Source organism: Aotus nancymaae, unplaced genomic scaffold, assembly GCF_030222135.1.
Source record: "Aotus nancymaae isolate 86718 unplaced genomic scaffold, 86718_ANA_hifiasm-v0.15.2.pri h1tg000014l, whole genome shotgun sequence".
Taxonomy (NCBI): Eukaryota; Metazoa; Chordata; class Mammalia; order Primates; family Aotidae; genus Aotus; species Aotus nancymaae.
The window spans coordinates 49,350,187-49,371,719 of NW_026988425.1; the positions used below are offsets into that span (position 1 = coordinate 49,350,187).

General features: G+C 49.8%; 2 protein-coding genes across 2 annotated transcripts; both read right to left on the reverse strand.

Moving 5' to 3' along the window:
- Positions 1-7,772: 7,772 nt before the first annotated feature.
- MCIDAS (multiciliate differentiation and DNA synthesis associated cell cycle protein) lies at positions 7,773-14,768 on the reverse strand. Its single transcript, XM_012457256.3, has 7 exons — positions 14,649-14,768; positions 14,465-14,561; positions 14,207-14,298; positions 10,362-10,434; positions 9,587-9,810; positions 8,438-8,548; positions 7,773-8,213 (listed from the first exon to the last, which is right to left on the reverse strand). The coding sequence occupies exons 1-7, from the start codon at positions 14,766-14,768 to the stop codon at positions 7,773-7,775; spliced, it is 1,158 nt and encodes a 385-aa protein (XP_012312679.1).
- A 3,714-nt stretch (positions 14,769-18,482) lies between these two features.
- On the reverse strand, positions 18,483-20,894 carry CCNO (cyclin O). The gene is made up of 3 exons (XM_012457255.2): positions 20,445-20,894; positions 19,667-19,852; positions 18,483-19,187 (listed from the first exon to the last, which is right to left on the reverse strand). Exons 1-3 carry the CDS (start codon positions 20,808-20,810, stop codon positions 18,702-18,704), a joined length of 1,038 nt encoding a protein of 345 aa, XP_012312678.1. The 5' UTR covers positions 20,811-20,894; the 3' UTR covers positions 18,483-18,701.
- Positions 20,895-21,533: the final 639 nt, after the last annotated feature.

A 21,533-nucleotide genomic window follows, 5' to 3' on the forward strand; every position in this document is an offset into this window, starting at 1 on the left:
TTCCTCCATCTGACAAGCTCCAGAATAGAGCTGTGGGCAAGGACACCACTATTGTTCTCCAGCTAACCCATGTCCATACCTTTGACGTTAGACTCATACCTATATTTTTAGTTCTTGAGTGATTTTCTCCACTTGGAGGTAAAAGGGAGATATAGCACAAGGGGAAGGAAGTCAGATTCCAGGTGTGAGTAGGATTTGACACACCACTGCTGGTTTTGGAATAGAGAGGCCCATATGCAAAGACTAGAATGATGTCTCTGGGAGCAAAGATAAGCCCTAGGCTTACAACAAGCAAGAAGATGGAGACCTCAGTACTACAACAGCAAGAAACAGGATTCTACCAACCAATGAATGAGCTTGGAAATGGAGTCTTCCCAGAGCTTCTCAATAAGAGCTCAGCCCACACTTTGATTTCCAAGAAACCCAGAGCAGAGAAACCAGCTGAGCCAGCCTAGGCTTCTGACCTACAAAACTGAGATAATAAATTTGTGTTATTTTATGCCAAAAAGTTTATGATAATTTGTTACAGCAGTACTATAAAGCTGATACAGATAACATGTATTTAGTACCAGATAATGACAGAAAGAAAATACACTAAAATGTTCACAGTAGTGTCTTCAGATAGTTTAAAAACAACATAACAGTTAAAAAAAGAACATTATTACTTTGTTAGACTTTTCTATTTGTCTGAATTATTTTTCCAACGAGCATGTATTGCTTACCTAAAATTTGTATTTCCATTTTTAAAAGTAAAAGATCAAGATGACAATGTATCAAGGAGAATGTAATTAGGGTGCTCACCATTTCCTACATCTCATTTCCGGGGGCTCCAACATTCAAAGACTCTCATCGCATACACAGGCCTCTGGCTCCAGGCTGCAGTACGTGGCTGTGAGTACTTCCTTCCCTCTTGGTCTCCCTGGTCCCCAAGGGAGGCCCAGAACCTACCCTGAGCCTCTCTGAGGATGAAAGCCCACCTCACTCCCTGTTGGGGAGGCCAAGCTCTGAGGGAAGTTTCTTATCTTTTCCCTTCAGGCTTCTGTACATATTGAGACCAACTAAACCTCTCTGGCAGACACGGTAAGTCGAATAACACAAGTTTTTCCCAGTCCCCTTTTCTCTTGCCTGCCTCCTATGGTAATGGCTGAAAAAGGGAGACACTAGATTCCCTGCCTCCCTTGCAGGTAGGGGTAAATATGTAACTCATGAGACTGGAGTGAGTTCACTGGGGGCTTCCTGGGAAAGCGTTTTGCTTCCCTAACAAAAGTGACAGAAATAGTGCTCAAAGCTCCTTTCCCCTTTCTTCCTACTTTGAATACAGGCATGAGGTCTGAAGGCACAGCACCAATCTTCTGATCATGAACTATTAAGCCAGAGGACAAAGGGCTATCAAGGTAAGAGGATAAAGCAAAAAGATGAAGCCTGGTTCACTGACAGCATCATTAGCAGCTGAATCAAATGTTAGCAACTCGTGTCTCAGTTTGCCATTAGACAGGCGTGAAAAATAAGCCCTTATTGTTCTAAAACTCAAGCAAATACAATTGCCTACATCCATACCTCAACTGTCCGGCACAGAATTTCAAAGTACTGGTGCTCTTTTCTGTGAGATGCAGAGATGAAGGAGGGAAAACAGGGGAGGTAGGAGGAGAAAGAAGTATTTGAGAAACCTGTTTACATGTGTTTTCCACAGAAAGATGCCTTCACAGCTCTAATTTTGTCATGCCCATAAAACTCTATGCTGAAGCTGAGACATTGTCACTTATGACACAGATTTCAGCCCATAGCATGCACTTCAGGGAGGACACAATAAGATTAACAAGTCAGATTCAATCATATGGCCTACAGGATCCCCCAAACGATTATTCTTACATTTTGCTCCAAATAGCTTTTAATTAACAATATTTTACCACCTTAGTTCTCATTTAGGTAAAATATCAGAACAAAAGTATCAGTTATTATTGCAAACTAACAATATTGTAATTCTTCAACCAAAATGTTAAGTTTTGTATTTGTTAAGTATTATTATTATTATTATTTGAGACTGAGTTTTACTCTGTTGTCCAGGCTGGAGTGCAGTGGTGCAATCCTGGCTCACTACAACCTGTGCCTCCTTAGTTCAAGTGATCTCATGCCTCAGTCTCCCAAGTAGCTGAGATTAGGATGACAGGCACCCTCCACTCCCCTCTGCCCCAGATAATTTTTAAATTTTTTGTGGAGATGGGGTTTCACCATGTTGGCCAGGCTGGTCTTGAACCCCTGATCTCAAGTGATCAGCCTGCGTCAGCTTCCCAAAGTGCTGGGTTTACAGGCGTGAGTCACCGGCTTGGCCTTATTCTTATCTATGACCTTTCAGTTAATGAGAAGAATTAGAACTAGATCCTAATATCTTTGGCTGCATATAAAGGCCAATTGGATTGGGCTTCCTTAACACATTCCATGAATAATTTTATTCAGATATTTCACATGCATCTTCACGATCAGTACTTTCATCATCATTGAAGTCCCTATCTGATTCATTTAACGTCACTTTCAAAGCACACTATTGTCACTTTCAACTGTTTGAAATATAGTACTTTTTCAGATCACCTAAGGTCAGGAGTTAGAGACCAGCCTGGCAAACATGGTGAAATCCTGTCTCTACTCAAAATACAAAAATTAGCCAGGAATAGTAGCGGGCACCTATAATCCCAGCTACTAGGGAGGCTGAGGCAGGAGAATTTCTTGGACCCAGGAGGTGGAGGTTGCAGTGAGCCAAGACAGTGCCATTGCATTTCAGCCTGGGAGACAAGAGCAATACTCTGACACACACACACACACACACACACACACACACACAAAATATAGCCTTTTATAGCCCTTTTTGGATCTCGATATCTTTTCAAAACATTAGGTCAGTTGGTTTTTGCTTTAACCTGGTTGTCTGTTTGTTTGTTTGTTTGACATGAAGTACTGCTCTGACACCCAGGCTGGAGTGCAGTGGCGCAATCTTGGCTCACTGCAACCTCTGCCTCCCGGGTTCAAGTAATTCTCATGCCTCAGCCTCTCCAGTAGCTGGGATTACAAGTGCCCACCACCATGCCCGGCTAATTTTTTTGCATTTTTAGTAGAGATGGGATTTCACCATGTTGGCCAGGCTGGCCTCAAGTTTTTGACTTCAGGTGATTCACACACCTCAGCATCCCAAAATGCTGGGTTACAGGCGTGAGCCATTGTGGCTGGCCTGCTTTAACCTATTAAAAGTAATCTTTAAAAGGCTTCTTTACAACACTGGGTCTCAAAGCGTGGTCCCAGACCCCAGCATCACCTGGGAACTTGTGAGAAATTCACATTCTTAAGCCTGCCTGCAGAATTACTGAACTAGGAAATCTGGGGATAATCCCAGAAAGCTGGGTTTTAATAAGTTCTCCAGGTGAATCTGATACACACAGCAGTTTGAGAGCCATTACTTTGCAATAACATCTGTTGCAATTATGAGGACATATCATTAACAGTAATCTAGTTAAAATGTGTGTACTTTTTTTTTTTTTTTTTTTTTTTTTTGTAATGGGGTTTTGCTCTTGTTGCCCAGGCTGGAGTGCAATGGCGCAATCTCGGCTCACTGCAACCTCTGCCTCCAGGGTTCAGGTGATTCCCCTGCCTCAGCCTCTGGAGTAGCTGGGATTACTAGTGTGCATCACCACGCCCAGCTAATTTTTGTGTTATTAGTAGAGACGGGTTTTTTACCACATTGGCCAGGCTGGTAGATCAACCTCAGGTGATCTAACCACCTCAGCCTCCCAAAGTGTTGAGATTACAGGTGTGAGCCACCACACCTGGCCACTGTAGCTCCTTTTTAAAACTGATTTTACTTTCAGAGAAAATTCTAGAAATACCCTGTGTTAGCTAAAACAGTAACTCCTGTCACATCTTGTCTCTATACCCTGTTTTATTTTCTTTAGAATGTGTTAAATATCAGACATCGTCTATCTGTTTAGCATCTGTCTTCCCCCACTAGAATACACGCTTCATGAGGCAAGCACTTGGTTTTATTCCTGGTTTTCTTCCCAAGAACTAGAACTGTACCTGGTCCTATTGGAAATGAAGGAATTATTGAGATAATTTCAGGATAACACATATTCCTGAACTAAGGTAGACCACATAGGCCCAAAGACTACCTACAATCACACTGAGCTATTTTTATTTACCACACTCTGACACCAAATATGTCGACAGATTTTCCACATCAACCAGTTCTCCAATTCTCCAGACACAAATGTGTATCCTGTAATTCAATTCAGTTCTGACACTACCTGGAGTTAGTGTCAGATTCCACAGGTTTAAGGGCTTAGCCCACAAAACTTCCTTCACTTCAGTTGCCAGTCAGATGCCCAGCGTGCCCACACTTCTGACTTTGAAACAAAGTCTAGGGTTCCCATAACACCCCCTTAGATTTAATAATTTGCTAGAATGGCTCACAGAACTCGGGAACTCGTTTTCTTACTATTACTTGTTTATTACAAAGGACACAACTCATAAATAGCCAAATAGAGGCAATGCATTGGGCAAAGTATGGTGAGGGGGACAGAGCTTCCATGTCCTCTCTGGACACACCAACCTCCCAGCACCTAGATACCTTTACCAACTTGAAACCTCCCTGAACTTTATTACTTAGGGTACTTTATGGAGGCTTCATTATGTATTGATTAAATAAATCATTGGTCATTGGGGTAACTCAATCTCTAGCCCCTCTCCTTTGCCCAGAGGTGAGGGCAAGGAAGCAGGGCTGGAAAGGCTGAGGTTTTTTTTTTTTTTTTTTTTTTTTCCAAATGGAGTCTTGCTCTCTCACCCAGGCTGTTGTACAGTGGCATGATCTTGGCTCACTGCAACCTCTGCCTCCTGGGTTCAAGTGATTCTCCTGCCTCAGCTTCCCAAATAGCCTCAGTGAGTCTCCTGCCTCAGCCTCCCGAGTAGCTGGGACTACACTCACCACCATACCCAGCTAATTTTTGTTTTGCTAATTTTTGTCTTTTTAGTAGAGACAGTGTTTTGCCATGTTGGCCAGGCTGGTCTCGAACTCATGACCTCAGGTGATCTGCCCACCTTGGCCTCCCAAAGTGCTAGAATTACAGGCGTGAGCCACCACTCCTAGCCATGGCTTGGTCTTTCTAAAGACTAGCCCCATCTTGAAGCTATCTAGGGGCCCTCAGACACCAGCCATCTCATTAGCACATACAAGACACTCAGCTGCGTAATGGCTCAAGCCCATAACCCCAGCCACTTGGGAGGCTGAGGCAGGAACGGAGGATTGCTTGAGGCTGGGAGTTCAAGACCACCCTTGGAAACATAGCTACACTGTACTCATCACTGTTAGAGTCCAAGGATTTTAGAAGCCACAAGCCAGGAACCAGAGACAAAGACCAAATATGTATTCCTTATAATGCCACATGCAGAATTCTCTATCCTTACTCTTCTTCAGAGCACGTATATATTGATTTGTTTGGTATTTATGTCTTCCTAAGAGAAAGTAAGATCCACGAAGGCAAGATTTTTGTGTTTCGTTCTTTTGCTATTTTCTTAGTATCTGTATTACTAAGATTCTCAGTAATAATAAATACCTGTTACATGAACAAATGACTCTAATTTGTAAACTCTACTACTGCTAATTTAGTCATTTGCGCCATTAGTCCACAAGATGACTCCCCCACCCCGACCCTCCCACCCCAACCAATGCCTCAGAAACGAAAGATACTTAAGCAGTTCAAGTTACCAATGGCTAACATGACAATTATAGGGATATAATCTTAAAGGCAGGAAGAAATGTAATTTTTAAAACTCTAGTCATAAGACATACAGAAGAAAACCCTATATATTTTTTAACTTTTTGGTTATTGTAGGTAAAGCATTATAAGAATACTCAAAGAGGAAAAGACTTGACAAGCTGATTGTTTCGGGGGACAGGTTAAGAGATTAGGGGGAAGTGATTTTTTGTTTTTTCTTATCCCGAACTGTGGTAACTTTATATTTGAGCTGATGAAAAAAAAATTCTGGACCATCCACTGTACTTTTTAAGAGTCTATTTGTTAGACAAAATATGAGGAAATGTGGTCTGTTTTATCACTTTTTGGTTTCTAAATGGGTATTTAAATACAGATAACAGTACATACATGACAAACTGGAAGAGCAGGTTCTGCCACACTGCCAACTCACCTGTTACCTGATATCTCCTCTCAGATTGGCAGAACCAGCAATGCAGTGTGGCGTAACACAGTTGGAAACATGCCCAAGCTGAGCCCCCAAGTGCAAGCAGTAGCCCTCTAGTTAAGAACTGTGAAGGTCAGGAAAAATCACTATTTGACATATGCCACTCACATCATTTCAGAAACAAGTAGAAAAGAACCCAGGGGCCCGGCGTGGTGGCTCACACCTGTAATCCCAGCACTTTGGGAGGCTGAGGTAGGCAGATCACTTGAGGTCGGGAGTTCAAGACCAGCCTGACCAACGTGGAGAAACCCCATCTCTACTAAAAATACAAAAATTAGCTGGGTGTGGTGGATCATGCCTATAATTCCAGCTACTTGGGAGGCTGAGGCAGGAGAATCACTTGAACCTGAGAGACAGAGGTTGCAGTGAGCTGAGATTGAGCCATTGTACTTCAGCCTGTGCAACAAGAGCGAACCTTGAAAGAGAAAAGAAAGAGAGAAAGGGGGGAAAGAAAGAAAGAAAAAGAAAGAGAGAGAGAGAGGGAGGGAAAGAGGGAAAGAAAGAAAGAGAGAGAAAACAAAGAAACTCCAGACAAAAGGGAATAGAAGGAAGTCAAGTCAAAGTGAAGGCATGCTGACTTTTTATAGCAAGTTTTTCTTGCAAGTTATATAGATCGAGCCAAGAAATGTAAAATATGACTGTGCACCCCAGTTTAATCTGTGCAGTGCAAGTAGGTAGTTTTACTTTGATCAAGATTTCCACACTTGATTTCTGGCAAAAAATAGGAACACTTTTTCATGTGGTATATGCTATTTTCTTAAAACAATGTATATTTCTCATTAACAATGTTTGCTTTTTAGGTGGTTATTCGGTTTGCACAAATAGAACTGTACGGATAATGAATATAAACCTTTACCATAAATCTTCTAAATTATACGAATGATCATTACAAACAAGTGTGCTTAGCATCCATTTTGTTAACAGCCCATCGCCTCTGAGAATCTGCCTTTTCCTAAGGCAACTATTTAGGTTACCTCTCCCAATTTCATATTTTGGCCACCAAAATAAAAGTTTTCAATAGTAACAAAATTAGGTGTCCTTCTAGGACGGAGGGAAGTTGAGCGATGTATAAAAACATTCACTCAGAAACCAGGCTTCTGGGCCTAGAGTCCTTAAGTGACTAGTGAAAGTGACTGAAATGTTCCAGTGTTTCCCATTGCAGGAAATTACTTAACCTTTTAGAGCCTCCTTTTCCTTCTTATAAAGCTAGGGCATTATATAATTATAAAAGTAGCTATGGTTTCTAAATCCCTCCCTGCTCTAAAAATACATAATTCAAAGCTGCTAAAAATAAATACCTTTAAAATTGGCTGTGACACATGTGATATACACATATATACACAGAGTTTCACTGTGACAAGGGGAGGGGCTGTACAATGTTTTGTAGACGTTTACAGTGCATCGGTATCAAGATGCTTTTCTTCCTGAAAAAATGTTTCAGGGTGGCATTCAGCCCGAAGGGAGAGTTCTGGGAAACCTTCAGGCACTTCCGTGGAAACACAGGGCAGTGTTTTGGGAGACCACACCACAGCTCAACTGGGGACCCAGCGGAACTTGTAACCCCCGTTGGCTGTTCTGATGGTGAAGGCATTGCCCTGGGGGAAGGCGAGGGTTCGGATGGTGCTGTGGCTGCGGATGGGGGTACTGAAGGAACCGCCCTCCTCCAGCTCACTGTGGCTCAGGTTCAACGTGCTCCGGCTGCAGTCGGTGCGCAGCCCCCGGAAAGCGCCGTGCAGGTTCCCGGGCCTGCTGTCCATGTTCACGGACTCTGGCTGCAGTCGCGGCCGCTTGGGATCACGGCTGTGCAGGGCTTCATCGCAGCGCTCGGAAATCTCCCTCAGGATGGCATCCACTTCCGCGCAATCCTCCCCCGCGGCGCTGACCAGCTCTTCCAGGCTTCTTTTGGCCTTCGCCTTCAGCAGGAAGGGCTCAGCCGCCGCCTCACAATCCCGGGACTGTGTGATCATCAGCTTCTACGAAAGACGGGGAAGAGCGCCGCCCTGGGGCCTGCCGGACCCGCCGGGGTCGGGGCGCGCAAAAGGTGACCTGGGCGCGCTTTGCACCAGACACCCGGCGGTCCTCTCCTCTCCCGGGCCCCCGCCGAGTCCCAACGCTGGGAGTAGAGTCGGGGGCGGGGATGCACTGAACAGTTCAGTTCCGATGTCCTGCAGTTCCCACACGCCCCAGCCCCACTTACATCCAGCACCGAGGCCAGGTGCCGGGTTCGGCTAGCGAGTTCCTTCAGCTGCACATTCCGCTCCTTGAGCGAGGCGATCTCCTCCTGTTTCTGGGTCAGCGTCACGTGCAGCTGCAGGAGGGGACCCAAACATTCAGGGGTAGGCACTGTGCTGGGTCGCGCCTGCGTATCTGGCATGAATCAAACCCAGATCCTGACGTCTCATCAGGAACTGAGGACGCGTGGGCATTTACACTACTGAGAATAACAATTTCCTTTTTTTTTTTTCTTAAAACAAAGCACTTGGACAAAATGTATCTCCATTAATCCTCAGCGTAGCGTGCTGATTAAGAGTACTGACTTGGGCAGATCTAGGTTCTGTCACTGAAGTTCAACAATCCTATGTCTCGATTTCCTTGTAAAAGGGGGCTAGTAAGAGTATCTGGCTCAATGATTGTGAGCATTGAGAAGAGAAAGCATAAATCGTTAAGTACAGGGCCAGGCGCATAGAAAGCCTTCAATAAATATTGGTGTCCCTATTACAAATCTGGCAGGCACTATGCAATATATGTATGCAACACAACTGCACTTGTACCTCTAAATCCCCCCAGAATAAAACAATGTTTAAAAATAAATAAAATGGCCAGTGCAGTGGCTAACGCCTGTAATCCCAATACTTTGGGAGGTCAAGGCAGGCGGATCACCTGAGGTCAGGAGTTCAAGACCAGCCTGGCCAACATGGCGAAACCTTGTCTCTACTAAAAATACAAAAATTAGCCAAGTGTGGTAGCACACGCCTGTAATCCCAGCTACTTGGGAGGCTGAGGCACGAGAATCACTTGAGCCTGGGAGGTGGAGGTTGTAGTGAGCCGAGATCGAGCCACTGAGCTCCAGCCTGGGAGACAGAGTGAGACTCTGTCTCAAAATAAATAAACAAATCAATCAATAAAAATTAATTAATAAAATAAAAATCAGGTGGGGTAGGATTATTCCCACTTAATGAAGCTGGAAAGAGGTGGAGCCACCGGAGCAATGGCGGCTATGCGAACCACCAGCCAGTCTACTGGTTCCGGCTCACAGGACCTCATTCTTGCCCTTGCAACCCCCACTGCCACCCTCTATACTCTGTCCCTGCCCCAGGATTCCTGGTCGCCAGGCCAGTGTCCCTACTTGATTGTTCTCAACGAGCGCGTCTCCCAACGCTCTCTGGTTCTGGTCTGCCACCTCCTTCCAGTACTGCTCAGGCGGGGTCACGTCTGGAGCGTGCAGTGGTGGTGACTGCAAGGCCTGTGGGTCCAGTGGTGGGGAGAGGCAGGGCCCGAATGGTGATATGTCACAAGGAGAGAAGGGGAAGTCTCCGCTGGCCAGGGTAGGTGACATCATAGAGGATGAATCTGGAGAAGAGCGGGAGCTGGATTTGTAGCCTCAAACTCATGCCCAGCTAGTTACAGGAGCAAAATGCCACTCTGGGTGTAGGGTTTATGTAGAGATTTTCTTCTAATTATTAAATTAAGTACCCCTTACTCCTAAACGCCTGATTATCAGGCCCTTCCTGATGGCCTGTACATACACAGCAGGCATCCAAAATATGCCTGTTAAGTTTACAATCAAGAAAACTTGACTGTAAAATATGCCTGTCTGTGTGACATGCAGGCCTTCTATCCTCTGCACACTCGTCATGCAACCTCCCCCTCTACACCACAGCATAGTGCACCATCTCCCAGAACTCACAACGGCCCCGCTATGTAGATCCAGCGGTTCGACTTATCCACTGGGGGAGAGAAATGTCCTAAATATGGAAAAGCCTGACTATTTGATGAGTTGCTGGAGAGTCATTGACAGTTGGCTGGGTTTACCACCTTCACTACCACGAAATCTGAACTAGTCTGATTTGGGAGTGGGAGACACCTCCGCTGTTATTTAACTGCCAGAAGATTGCGCTTGCCTGCAATGAGATCATCCACCGTGTCTCTAAAATCCCGCAGATCGAAGTCCGCTTCCGTTTGGAGGGAATGGTTCTGAAATAAACCAGAGGTGTACACTGGTTAACGAGTCTGGCGGGTCCGGAACTCTTCCTAGACCGACAGACCCCGTCCGGGGCTCGGCAGCGGGTCTGCGCGCACTTGCGTCGGCAGCCCAGTCTCCTACCCGAAAATTCAAGCCCCCTCCTAGACAGTGAACCCAACAGCTCACACTGCTGCGGCGGGGAGCGAGACACGGGGGTTGGGGCGTGGGAGCTCCTGCAGGGCGCGGAAACTGAGAGCAGTGGCGGACTTCCTCCCTCCGCGGATGGGGCGAGGGCCCAGTGCGGGCTCCGGCAGCCGAGTGGCCCGCCACCTACCAACCAGCCAAGCAGCCGCCTGCGTTCGGCCCGGCGGTTCCCCGTGCACCCGCGAAATTTCAACTACGATTCATCAGCCACGCGCCACCGAGCCGCCGCTCTAGGAGCAGAACACGGCTTGAACACCGGCTCTTTCCACCCACGACCTGACAGCTTGCAGGGGCCTCCAGAGCAGTAATTTGAGGCCGCGTTTCCCCGCCAAGGCTCGGCCCCACCTAACCACCCCATCCCCGCAACCGAGCGGGAAGTATGCTGTGATTCGAGGGGCCAGAGGGATATGGGAAATGCTTCTGTTCTGTGCACAGCTGGCGTGGCCTCCATTGCTCTTTTCAGTTTCCCAAAAAGTTGGGAGTAGACTTTTCTCATACAGCCGGTGCACCTCCAGCATCTTGAACTGTACTCTCGCTGCCTCTTGCAGGGTGTCTGGGTGTGTGAGAGGAAAGGAGACCCTAAGGGGCTGGAGGAGCAGGGACTTTGTTGTTCCATTAATTCATGGACATTTAGAGTTGATTTAAAAAATGCTTTTACGCAGCCTCTCAGATCATCCTCACACCAGTGTGGAAGCAGGCGGGGCCTGGGAAGTGATTCCTCTTTGAGGAAGACTCTGAAGCTCAGAGAGCTACCCAGAGTCACCCAGCTCTGAAGTAGTGGAATGGGGCCTCCTGCCTCCATACTTCATTTCTTTCTTTTCTGTCTCTCTTTCTTTCCTTTCCTTTCCTTTTCTCCTTCCTTCCTTCCCTTCCCTTCCTTCTTTCTTTTCTTTCTTTCTTTGACAGAGTTTCACTATTGTTGCCCAGGCTGGAGTGCAATGGTGCGATCTCGGTTCACTGCAACCTCCACCTCCCGGGTTCTAGCGATTCTCCTGCTTCAGCCTCCCTAGTAGCTGAGATTACAGGTGCCCACTACCATACCCAGCTAATTTTTTGTATTCTTAGTAGAGACGGGGTTCACTATGTTGGCCAGGCTGGTCTTGAGCCCTGACCTCAGGCGATCCACTTGCCTCATCCTCCCAAAGTGCTGGGATTACAGGAGTGAGCCACTGCACCCAGCTGCTTTTCTCTCTTTTTAGGAAAGCTGGCTTCCACCGAAGACAGCACTGGGAAGGGGACAGGAGTCTCAAGGGCCATGGTGTGAGAAGATGCATCCAATAGCCCACCAGAAAGACCTGTCCTACTGAATGTACTGTTGATTCATTCTTTTGTGCTCATCATACTGTTCTCCCAAAAGAGAGAGTTCTTCTTTACTATTCAAATATTTCTGGGAAGAGGAACTTACTCTGGAACTAACTTCAAAGAATGTACAAGTATCAGTTTTCTTTCCCTTGGGAGAAAAGTCAAGTAGGGAGGCCTCTATCACCTCTGTCACTAGTTGAGACTATAAGGGAAAGGAGATGAGAAAGGAAGGGCTGAGGGCCCCACACAAGTCCTGGAGTATGAGTTCTGCCCTGGTTGAAGGGGCTCATTCCTCAAGGACTGGAAGGTCTCCTCCTCAGCAGGGATTTGAGAAAAGTCTCATGAGGATACTGGAGGCCAACTCTGGAACTGGGGCCCTGGAAATACTATCTCTTATGCCAATCCAGGTTTTGGCCCATTGTGAACCTCAAACATTTCTAGAGCACTTCCTCTCTCTGTCCACCTTCCCCAGCAGGAAAGGAATGGGGAAATGTGATCTGAGTGGTCCTGGGGTCTCCCTGGGTGTTCCTTCCTGAGGGGCCTCTTTCCTCTGAACCAGCTCTGTCTTCCCAGGAAAAATCCTGGATTTTTTGGGGTCCATCTGATGTGAGCTCTGTTATTGAAACTTCGAGGCTAGGTATGGTGGCTCATGCCTGTATTCTCAGCACTTTGAGAGGCTGAGGCAGGCAGATTGCTTGAGCACAGGAGTTCAAGACCAGCCTGGGCAGCATGGCAAATCCCCATCTGTAAAAAAAATACAAAGAAACAAGAAACTAGCTGGCCGTGGTGGTGTGTGCCTGTAGTCCTGGCTAGTTGGGAGGCTGAGGTGAGAGGATCACCTGAGCCTGGGAGGTCCAGGCTACAGTAAGCCATGATCATGTCACTGTACTCCAGCCTGGGTGACAGAGTGAGATCTTGTCTCAAAAGAAGAAAAACAAAAGATATGAAACTTTGAATTCTACCGACACAAATAGATAAATCTGGCATTTCTCCAACTACAAAAGCAAGAAAAAAATGACTAACAAAGAGCATGATGCCAAATAAATCTATATACTTAAGCAAACATTCAACGAGAGCTGCTTGGGTTTTGTTACTTATACAATAGACATGTTGGGGTAAGGGAGTAGGTCTCTGGGTCAGCTGGAAGATGCTCAGTCATTATCTCTCCTTATTCGATCATCCAGATCTAAAAAGAACAATTAAATGGCCTCGGCAGTACAATGCCCACTCCCAACTCTTGCCTTAACAATCTCTGCTCTCAGCGGCCACCTATACTGAGTCTCCCTAGGCTATACCCCAAGGTTCTAGGAGGCCCTTGGAGGAGGACTGAGAAGCTTTGCTCCACTATCACTTCTAGTTCTGGGAGGTGGTCAAGTCTCTGCAGAGTTCTGTACTGGGCCTGTCTGCAGACCCCAGACCTATTGCCAGGAAGCTGGAACTGGCACTCTTCCTGGGAGTTGCATCTAGTTAAGACCCCCTGTCCACCTGGGCACTTCATGTCCCACCCATGAGCCCGGCTTCTGGTCTCCCAGACACCAGTGCTGGGAGACTCCTTCCTCTGTCGTCAGCACCGGCGAGTGGTGGAAGTGGGATGGGAGTAAGAAGACAGGTTCTGTGGGAAAGAAAAAAGTCGAGTGCCTTTTTGCCCCGTCATGGCAAGTGACTAGAGCTTTTACGAGGGCTGAACAGGACTTTGAAAAGGTGCCCAACTGCTGAAGGACCATCTCTACAGAGGGGAACATTTTCAGCAAGATTACTTCCAGAGTCCTTTGTCCTTCTTCCTGCTTCTCCCAACTGCAAATTCTCTTACTCTTTTCCAGTCTTGATAAGAAGTTTTCCATCAACCTCCACTCTTCTTACATACCCACGGAATGATAATGGCCAGGAAGGGGGTGTTGGCAGAACTGACAGGACATGCAACAGGTGCCCAGAGAGCAACTTCTATCCCACCCACCCGCCTGGTCTCTCAGTGCGCAATCTTGTCACAGATCCGAGGAGTAGATAGGGAGAGGAATAGCAAGGGAGGCCTCCAGGTGAGCCCCACTGTACCAAGTTGGTCAAAACAGCTCCGGTGGATATGTGACCTTCATAACATGCTAGGAGAGAAGCAGAAGTTCTGATCTGGGAGGCACAGGTGCCTGCACGACGCTTCCCCTCACAAGCTGAACGTGCCTGTGCTCCCGACCCGAGAGGAGCTTTTAGGGAATTAAAACCACCACCCCGGAGTAGGGTTTGGGCTGCGTGAAACCGCGAGGCTCCACCAGAAGGGGGAAGTACCTGCGATGCGGACAGGTCACCACCAGGCGGCGCGTCGGACCCGAGTAGCGAAGAGCAGTCCGCGAGGTCCTGCAGGTCTATGGTGGTGAGGGCTGCGTGGGGAGACCGGGAGACACGCGCCGGGCAGTCCCTGAGCCTCTCCGCCAGGCTCGCTGCTAGGACGTCAAAGCCCGGAGGAGAAAAGCTCCTTCGAGCCGTGCGCGGCGCACCCTCCCGGCGAGGGAAACCCGAGGGGTAGGCGTGTGCCACGGGGCTCACCTGGCAGCGCAGTGGGCTCGGCGTCTGGGGGATCCTCGTACACCGACACCGGGCTCCCGCCTGTGCATCCCGGGAAGAACTTCCGCGGAGGAGCGAACTGGCCGGGCACACAAACGTTGAACGCGGGTCAGCCCTCGGGGCACGGAGCGCGCAGACCCCGCCCGGCCCGAATCAACCGCCCCACCTTCCTTTCCGGCTTCCCGGGCTTGCAGAGCAGCGCCCGGCCAGGCAGCGCCAGCATCCTGTTGGGGCAGATGCTGTCGAAGGCCCGGCGGCCGGCCGCACCGCCCCCGCACGCCTGCATCCTGCCTCCTTCCTCCTGCCTCCCAGCGCTGACTGCTCGGAGGCGGCGGCCCGAAGCCGGCCAGAGGTTGAGGAAGGCGCGTGGCTGGGGAGGAGCCGAGTGGCGGCCGGGGAGGTGCGGAGAGAGGGCGGGGGCGGGGGAGGGGGAGGACCGCCGAGCGGGAGGGGTGGCTCGCGCCTGAGCGCCAGAGGTGGCGCCTTCAGCCCGGGACAATCTGCGCGCGGGCGGAGGCGTTAAACCCAACCTGGCAACCGGGCTTCCCCCGGGAGCCGCCAGCGCGGGGCCCGGGCCCGCCAGCGCCCTTTCGGCGAGCATTGGCGCTGCCGCCTCCCGGCCGCGCCAGGCGGAGAGAGAGAGAAGGAGGGGCGGGCGAGCGCCGGTCTCCTTCGACTTGGGTGCTGTCTTTCCGCTTACCGACAGCAGGAATGGCAAAGTTAACAATTATTTCCCTTTCTTCCCACTCCAGCCACAAGGCACAAAATAAACGTGGAGTGACACCCGCCAGCGCTAGACTCCCGCAAACCTGAACAGTATCCTGGGTCCTGACTCACGGACTTCCACAGGGTCGCTTTTGGCCTGAGGCCAACAGCCCTGGCCCGCTCCCCCAGCCCCGCAATTTTCTCAGCAGTGGCGCGTGAGCACAGCCCTTAAAAGACGGTCCGTTAAGAAAAAGTGATAATATGAACCTTCCTCCACTTTCTGAAAACGCCACAGTGGACAGTCCGGAATCCCCGAAAACCCTGGCCCTGTCTCTCCTAGTGGTTTCAGCGGCCCATTGCAACGTTTGGCTGGTCCCTTCGCAGTCGTAGTTGCCATTCCCAACCCGACACCTCTCCAAGGAATGGACATTTTCCTGAGTCCGAGGCGTCTCCCAGGGAGGGGCACCCTTAGGTGAAGGGACCTTTCTCAGGACCACTCATATTCATCCAATTTGAAGTCATCTGAACCTGGAGTCTTTGTGTACCCCCCCATATTTGGGCACCTTGTTTTCCTTTTATACCTAGTAGTAGTAGTAGTGAAAGAGCCTCTTTTAACGTGTCATTGTCCTCTTATTTGCACCCATTATCTGGAGTAAGAAACAAGATCCCCTAACAGCCGTGGAAGGTAACCCAATGGTAGAGCTAGAATAGACTGAGAGACCCTCTGACCCACGTGTAGATGCAGAAACTAAATTGAGGTGAGGTCAACCAGCTAGAGTTGGTGTGGTATGGCTGCTGGTGAGGAGCTCTGGCTTTAGGGTCAGCGTGCCTGAGGACCAGGTCGATAAGCCCCAGGTCTTTAGGGAAAAAAAAGTTACACTGGCCTCAATAGAGTTGCTGTGAAGATGAGTGAGACTATTTATGTAGAGTAACTGGTGCTTAGTAGGGGTAAATTAATGATTTTTTGAAAAGTCTTTTCAGCTTTATTTCCAGCTTCCCACAGCCTGCTCCTAGCTCTGTCTCCTGTTTCCTCTGGTTCCTGAGTAGCACAACCACCAGACAGTTCATCTCCATTCCCATCCTCACTTTCCAGTCTTTAAAATGAGTAGGGATGCTCTTAGCTGAGTTTTGGGGAGATCTCTACACATGCGGGTCATCACAAAATTTCCAGGATAGGCCCATTGTCCAAATATTTGTCAATGAGTTCTAAGTTGGGGTAGGAAAAAAAAAGGGCATTGTACATTATCTGTTGTAACAGGAACTGGAATAGCATGATTATATGACTCCTAGTCTGGATGATTCTGGAACCAGTAACCCATAGCAATCTTGGCTGATTAATGGAGCAGATACTGGTGAAGATAACTCCCCCCTAAGTTACTCTTTTGCCTGGGGGCCAGACCCCAACCCCTTACAATGAAGCAGAGGGCCCTAATACTTCGTGACTTGAAACAGGTGATATGAACTTCCTCCTCCTTTTTCACCATCACAGAGCATCTTTTACACAAATAGCTTGGGGATCACCACTTCCTTCTTCCAGAACCAAGGAGGAGGAAGTTCCTAGAGAGTTTAGCCTAGCAATATGTCAGAAGAGGCATCCAAGAGGTCTAGAGTAAGGCATCCCTGACTCTGAGAACACTTGGAAGACACACTTCGAGAGAAGTGCAAAGAAGTTTCTCTAAATTTCCTATGACTTTGTTCGCTTTTTACTTGTATTTGTCATACATTTTGATTTATTCTAGGTGCAGGGGAACATGCCAGATTTCCCCCCAAAAAAATTCCGACTTTTTTCAACCATACCAAAAATTTGAAAATACAATGAACAACCAACCATATGTTCACCGCCCACCCAAATTGTTATTTTCCCATATTTGTTCTCTGTTTCTTTGCGCTAAGATTTTCTGCATAGCTCCTCTCCTCCCATCACTGTGCAGGTTACCACTAGCCTTTATTTCTCGAGGGCTTGTTGTGTGCCAGGACCTGAGCTGGGGGATCAGTAAGGAGTATCTCATTAGAGCTATACTTCCACCCTACTAAATAGGTGCTATTACTAGTCCCATTTTAATAGATGAGACGTAGGCATAGATATGTGACTTGCTCAAGGTCACCTGGCAAATTGGATCCAGAGCCCACTTATTGAATCACTACTTTATACCACCTCATAACACATAAGCTTAATATCATTTAAGCTTCTCGATCTCATTTAGGCTTACAATAACCTTGGTTTCAATTGTAGAGCTGAGAGAGTATATGAAATTTGCTAGAGGTGACAAGATCTGAGAGATTTAGTGACTGCATCAGATTCATGACAGTGAGACTGAAGATAATATGACAGGTGTGGAGCCAAAACTCCAGCAAACCTGTCTCATTTCTCAACTCAGTTTTCTCTAAATCTATAAAATGATTCCTGTAACATGACTGAGGTATGCACTGTGCTGGCTCTCCAGATATGTTCTCTGTAGGCCCTACTGAATGGGGAGCACTGAGTAAATAACTGTCTGCCACCTATCTCAAGAAGAGCATTTTGGAGAATTACCAGAAACCAGTAAGTGGGGGACATTTAGTAGTGCGGCTAAGAGTGGGACTCTAGACTCAGATCCTGGCTACTCCACTGTTGTTTAATGGCTGTGTGCTCCAGTGTCCTCTGAAAAATGGGATAATAGACTCTGTTTCATAGAGTTGCTGGAAAAATGAAATGAATTTTGAACACAGTACCTAATACATAGCACTCAATATAGCCATTATGACTATTATGCCAGTTATCTTGGGCACGATGTGGTAGCATGAACAGTGAAACCATGCGATTGCAGGGGAAATGGGCTTGACCTGCAATGTCCATGACCAGTCATAGCCTTGGTTTTCAACATGCTCCAGTTGAACACAGGGTTCTCCATGCTTGGATATCGCTTGCTTTCCCCCACCTCTGCTAGTGTGCCTGTGTGGTCCCCAAAGCTTCCCAGCCTCACGTCTGCCTCACTAGCAAGTGCAGTCATCGGACAGCATAGACGTTCTATTCTGTCTCACACTACACTGCACTCACTGCACCCTTTTGGACTCTGTAGGAGGGCACAGTCCCTAGTCTCTTGACATGAGGGTCACAGGACCCAAGCCATCAGGTGATCCTAACTCCACTAATCTCTGGAATTCAGTATCCAGGACCTCACCTGACCTGGTGTTTCCACACAGATGCCAACTACAGAGTGGACCCAGAGGGAGGGTAAAATCCCTCAAACAATGCCAGCCACCCCATTCCTGAGCTGAATTCACCTTCCCCCCCCACAGACAGACACTTGCAGGATTTAGACAAACCAAAACTGTTTATTGGGGACTCAGCTCCCTCGTGTGCTCGCTGCAAAATAAATAAAATACCAGATGCTACTATCACACACTATTTACAACCTGCAGCTGACCAAGCAGGCCATGAAGCCTTCTCTGTGAACCAATATTACACTCTTCTGAGGCTATGGGAGAGGTCCAGTAACTGGGCCAGGAACTAAAAGGAAACCAAGAGTCTGTTTTATTTCGAGCTCAGGGACAGGCTGCACTTCTCGCAGATCTGAACAGGCAGCATGTGAGTCAGGGAAGTACTGTTTATGGCCACCAGCAGCTGCAGCTTGCCCAGGCAGTCCTGCAGCGCTGCCTCCGGGTGTTCGCCCAGGCGCAAGTCCACCGGACGCGGGACCCGCAGCATGCGGTCCGCCAGCGCCAGGCAGCAGATCGCCAGCAGGGAGGGGGAGTAGCTGGTGAAGGCATAGTCGGCCAGACTCAGCTCGGCCACCCCGCGCGCCAGGGCTTGCGCTTCCAGAGCTTCGGAGACCTCAGCCTGCCCCGCCTCCACACGAGCGTGCGTGAAATGCTCCAGGAAGAAGCTAATGGTGGGCGCACCCAGGCTGAAGTGCAGCTTGTGCAGCACGATGCACTCGAGGTTGCAGAGCTGCTGCCGGGAGAAGGCACCGCAGCACAGGGACAGGAGCTGCTTCACGCGCGGCGGGTGCACCTCCACCTGCAACACAGGGCACATTCAACCTACCTTGCGGCTTCCCGGCCCAAGGCCCATCCCAGTCTAAAGCCCGGGACTTTCCCCATCCCTTCCAGAGAGACAGCAGGGGCTCTGCCTCTCCACTGCTTCCGCGTAAGTGACCTGGGGTGTACTTCCAGCGCAGTTCGTCTAACTATGTCCAACTGAAAAAAAGCTTGGGAAATTTTGAAGGCTTTTTCGGAGACGAGACTAGAGGTGCCACAAAGAGATGTTTGGGACTGACTACAGCTATTAGTATATTAGACTATTTATTTGGGGGCTGAGTGACAGGATTGTTCGTTTGTGGAGGAATTGGGAAATTAAGGCTGAGGGATATATGCATATGCAAATATCTGCCAAAATGCGTTCTGGGATCCCAGCACTGAATTGTGTGTGCGCGCTGGAGAGACGCGTGGCCAGGGAGTGGCAGAGAGTTTGCGTCCCCAGATACCGCGTGGAGGTACCTGTTTGCAAGCGATGAGCAAGGAGGTGACCCCGAGAAGCTGGAAGCAGTCTGCAGCCACCGGTGTGGTGGTGAGGAAGCGGTCCAGAGTGTTCACCGTCAGGCACAGCGACTCGAAGGAGAGGCCGAATTGGCGGTGCACCGGGATCAGCCAGCTGAGCAGCTTACAGCGGGATTCCGCCGTCACCTGCCGGGAGGGAGGGGAAGGCGGGCCCGCTGGGCTTAGGGTGGAGAGGGGCTGTGGAAGGGAAGGGTCAAGAAGAATCTGGGAGCTTCGCCGGAGAGAGGCAAGATTTCAGAAAGAGAAATGGAAATTGGGAAACGCGTGGGCAATGCTGAGCCGGAACGCTGGGCTTAGGACCTGGCGCTGTGCAGAGTGCTTAGTACACATTACCTCGAGTAATGCGCTCAGCAATTCAAAGAAGGGGAGGGGGTCCATTTTGCAGATGAAGAAAGCAGCTTAGCGGGTGTTAAATAACTTGCCCGAGGTCTGTAGGAGTCCAGACTAAACCTAGAAACGAATTCCTCTCACTCTACCGTGCCTCACTAGCCAGATCGAGGACTTGGGGCAAGTCCCTCAAGCCGTCTACGCCCCACTTTTCCCCATCTGTAAAATGAGGTCGGTGACCCGCCCCTCCCCGACCCCTTCTGCTTCGACTGCGGGCGGGAGCTGGGCTGGCACGGGCCGTGGCGCCCGGAGGGTCGACCCAGCAGGAGAGGAGACAGCCTGGGAGAGGAGGAAGAGCGGCGGCGGGGAGCTGGCTCTACCAGCACCTCACTTGTGGCTGCCGCGCCAGCGCCTCCCGCGGGTGGAAGTGGCTCTCTTGCGCCTTGCGGAAGGCGTAGCAGCTCTGGCCGTAGTCGCGGAAGGTCTGTAGATCTAGCTGTGCCAAGGGCTGGGCCGGGCCGGGCAGGGGGCTACCGCCCCGCCCCGCAGAGGGAGTGTCTGCGCCGTCCGAGCTGGAGCTGGGGGACTCGAACAGGTCGCAAATGCCGGAGTCCGGGTTCAGGGGCTGTAGCGGCTGCTTCCTCCGGAGGCGCGGACGCCTGGTCTTCTTCACCGGGGCGCGGAGGTTCTGGTCGTGGTCCCGCCTCCCCGCCCGGGCGGCGGGGCTCGCGGGGCTTGTGGGACAGGGGGTCACCATGATGCGGCCTGGTGGCCGCTCTACTACCTCAACGCCCCGGCTGCGGCGGGCAGCAGACGCGACACGCGAAAGTGCGAAGGAGGCTTGGCCTCAGCGGCCGGAGCGGTCCTAAGTACCCAGCCGGCTCCTTCTCTCTACCACACCCCCGGCCTCTCACTGGCTGAGCTCAGAGCGGCCCCGGAGCCGCGATTTTCCGGCAGGAGAACCACTCGCCTCAGGGCGCTGCGCGTCGCCTCCGCGGCCCGCCAGGGGGAGGGGGAGCTGCAGCGCGCGCGGCGCGCCCGCCTTTCGCGCCTGCGACCCGCGTTACCCCGGCAACCAGAGCCCGGGTCGCTGCGGGAGCGCGGCGCGCGGAGTGGGAGGGGGCTGCGGCGGGCCCAGCCGAGCGGCTCCGCTGCGCCGAGTGAAAGATTCTCCCAGGGGGCATCTCCCTGTCCTTGGCCAGATGGCCTCGACACGTGCGGGCACCTCTAACCCAGGTCGGTAATTTTGTAAAGGTCTGATACAAACGAAAGTCGGGCTAGAATTCTGTCAACACAGGTAAAGTTGTCTTCAGTGACCCAAACAAGCAGTAGTGTTAATTCAGTTGCGATTGTGGGTTTTGTTACGGTGGGTACAGGAGCAGCCAGTGCCCTTCCTTCCGCCGGGCTCGGGGAGCAGAGCCTCGGCAGGGCCGTCTGTGCTGCGGAATAGATAGGCGCTCCAGCAGCCAGCCGCGGCGTC

What these genes read in the sequence shown, in the direction of transcription:
- MCIDAS (XM_012457256.3), bottom strand. Translation starts at nt 14,768, where the DNA reads ATGCAGGCGTGCGGGGGCGGTGCGGCCGGCCGCCGGGCCTTCGACAGC. An exon ending in GGTGGATGATCTCATTGCAG is followed by an intron (nt 9,811 to 10,361) that starts GCAAGCGCAATC and finishes GCTCTTCTCCAG; the next exon opens with ATTCATCCTCTATGATGTCA. An exon ending in ACCTGGCCTCGGTGCTGGAT is followed by an intron (nt 8,214 to 8,437) that starts GTAAGTGGGGCT and finishes CGTCTTTCGTAG; the next exon opens with AAGCTGATGATCACACAGTC.
- CCNO (XM_012457255.2), bottom strand. Translation starts at nt 20,810, where the DNA reads ATGGTGACCCCCTGTCCCACAAGCCCCGCGAGCCCCGCCGCCCGGGCG. An exon ending in CGCTGGCGCGGCAGCCACAA is followed by an intron (nt 19,853 to 20,444) that starts GTGAGGTGCTGG and finishes CCCTCCCGGCAG; the next exon opens with GTGACGGCGGAATCCCGCTG. An exon ending in TGCTCATCGCTTGCAAACAG is followed by an intron (nt 19,188 to 19,666) that starts GTACCTCCACGC and finishes CCTGTGTTGCAG; the next exon opens with GTGGAGGTGCACCCGCCGCG.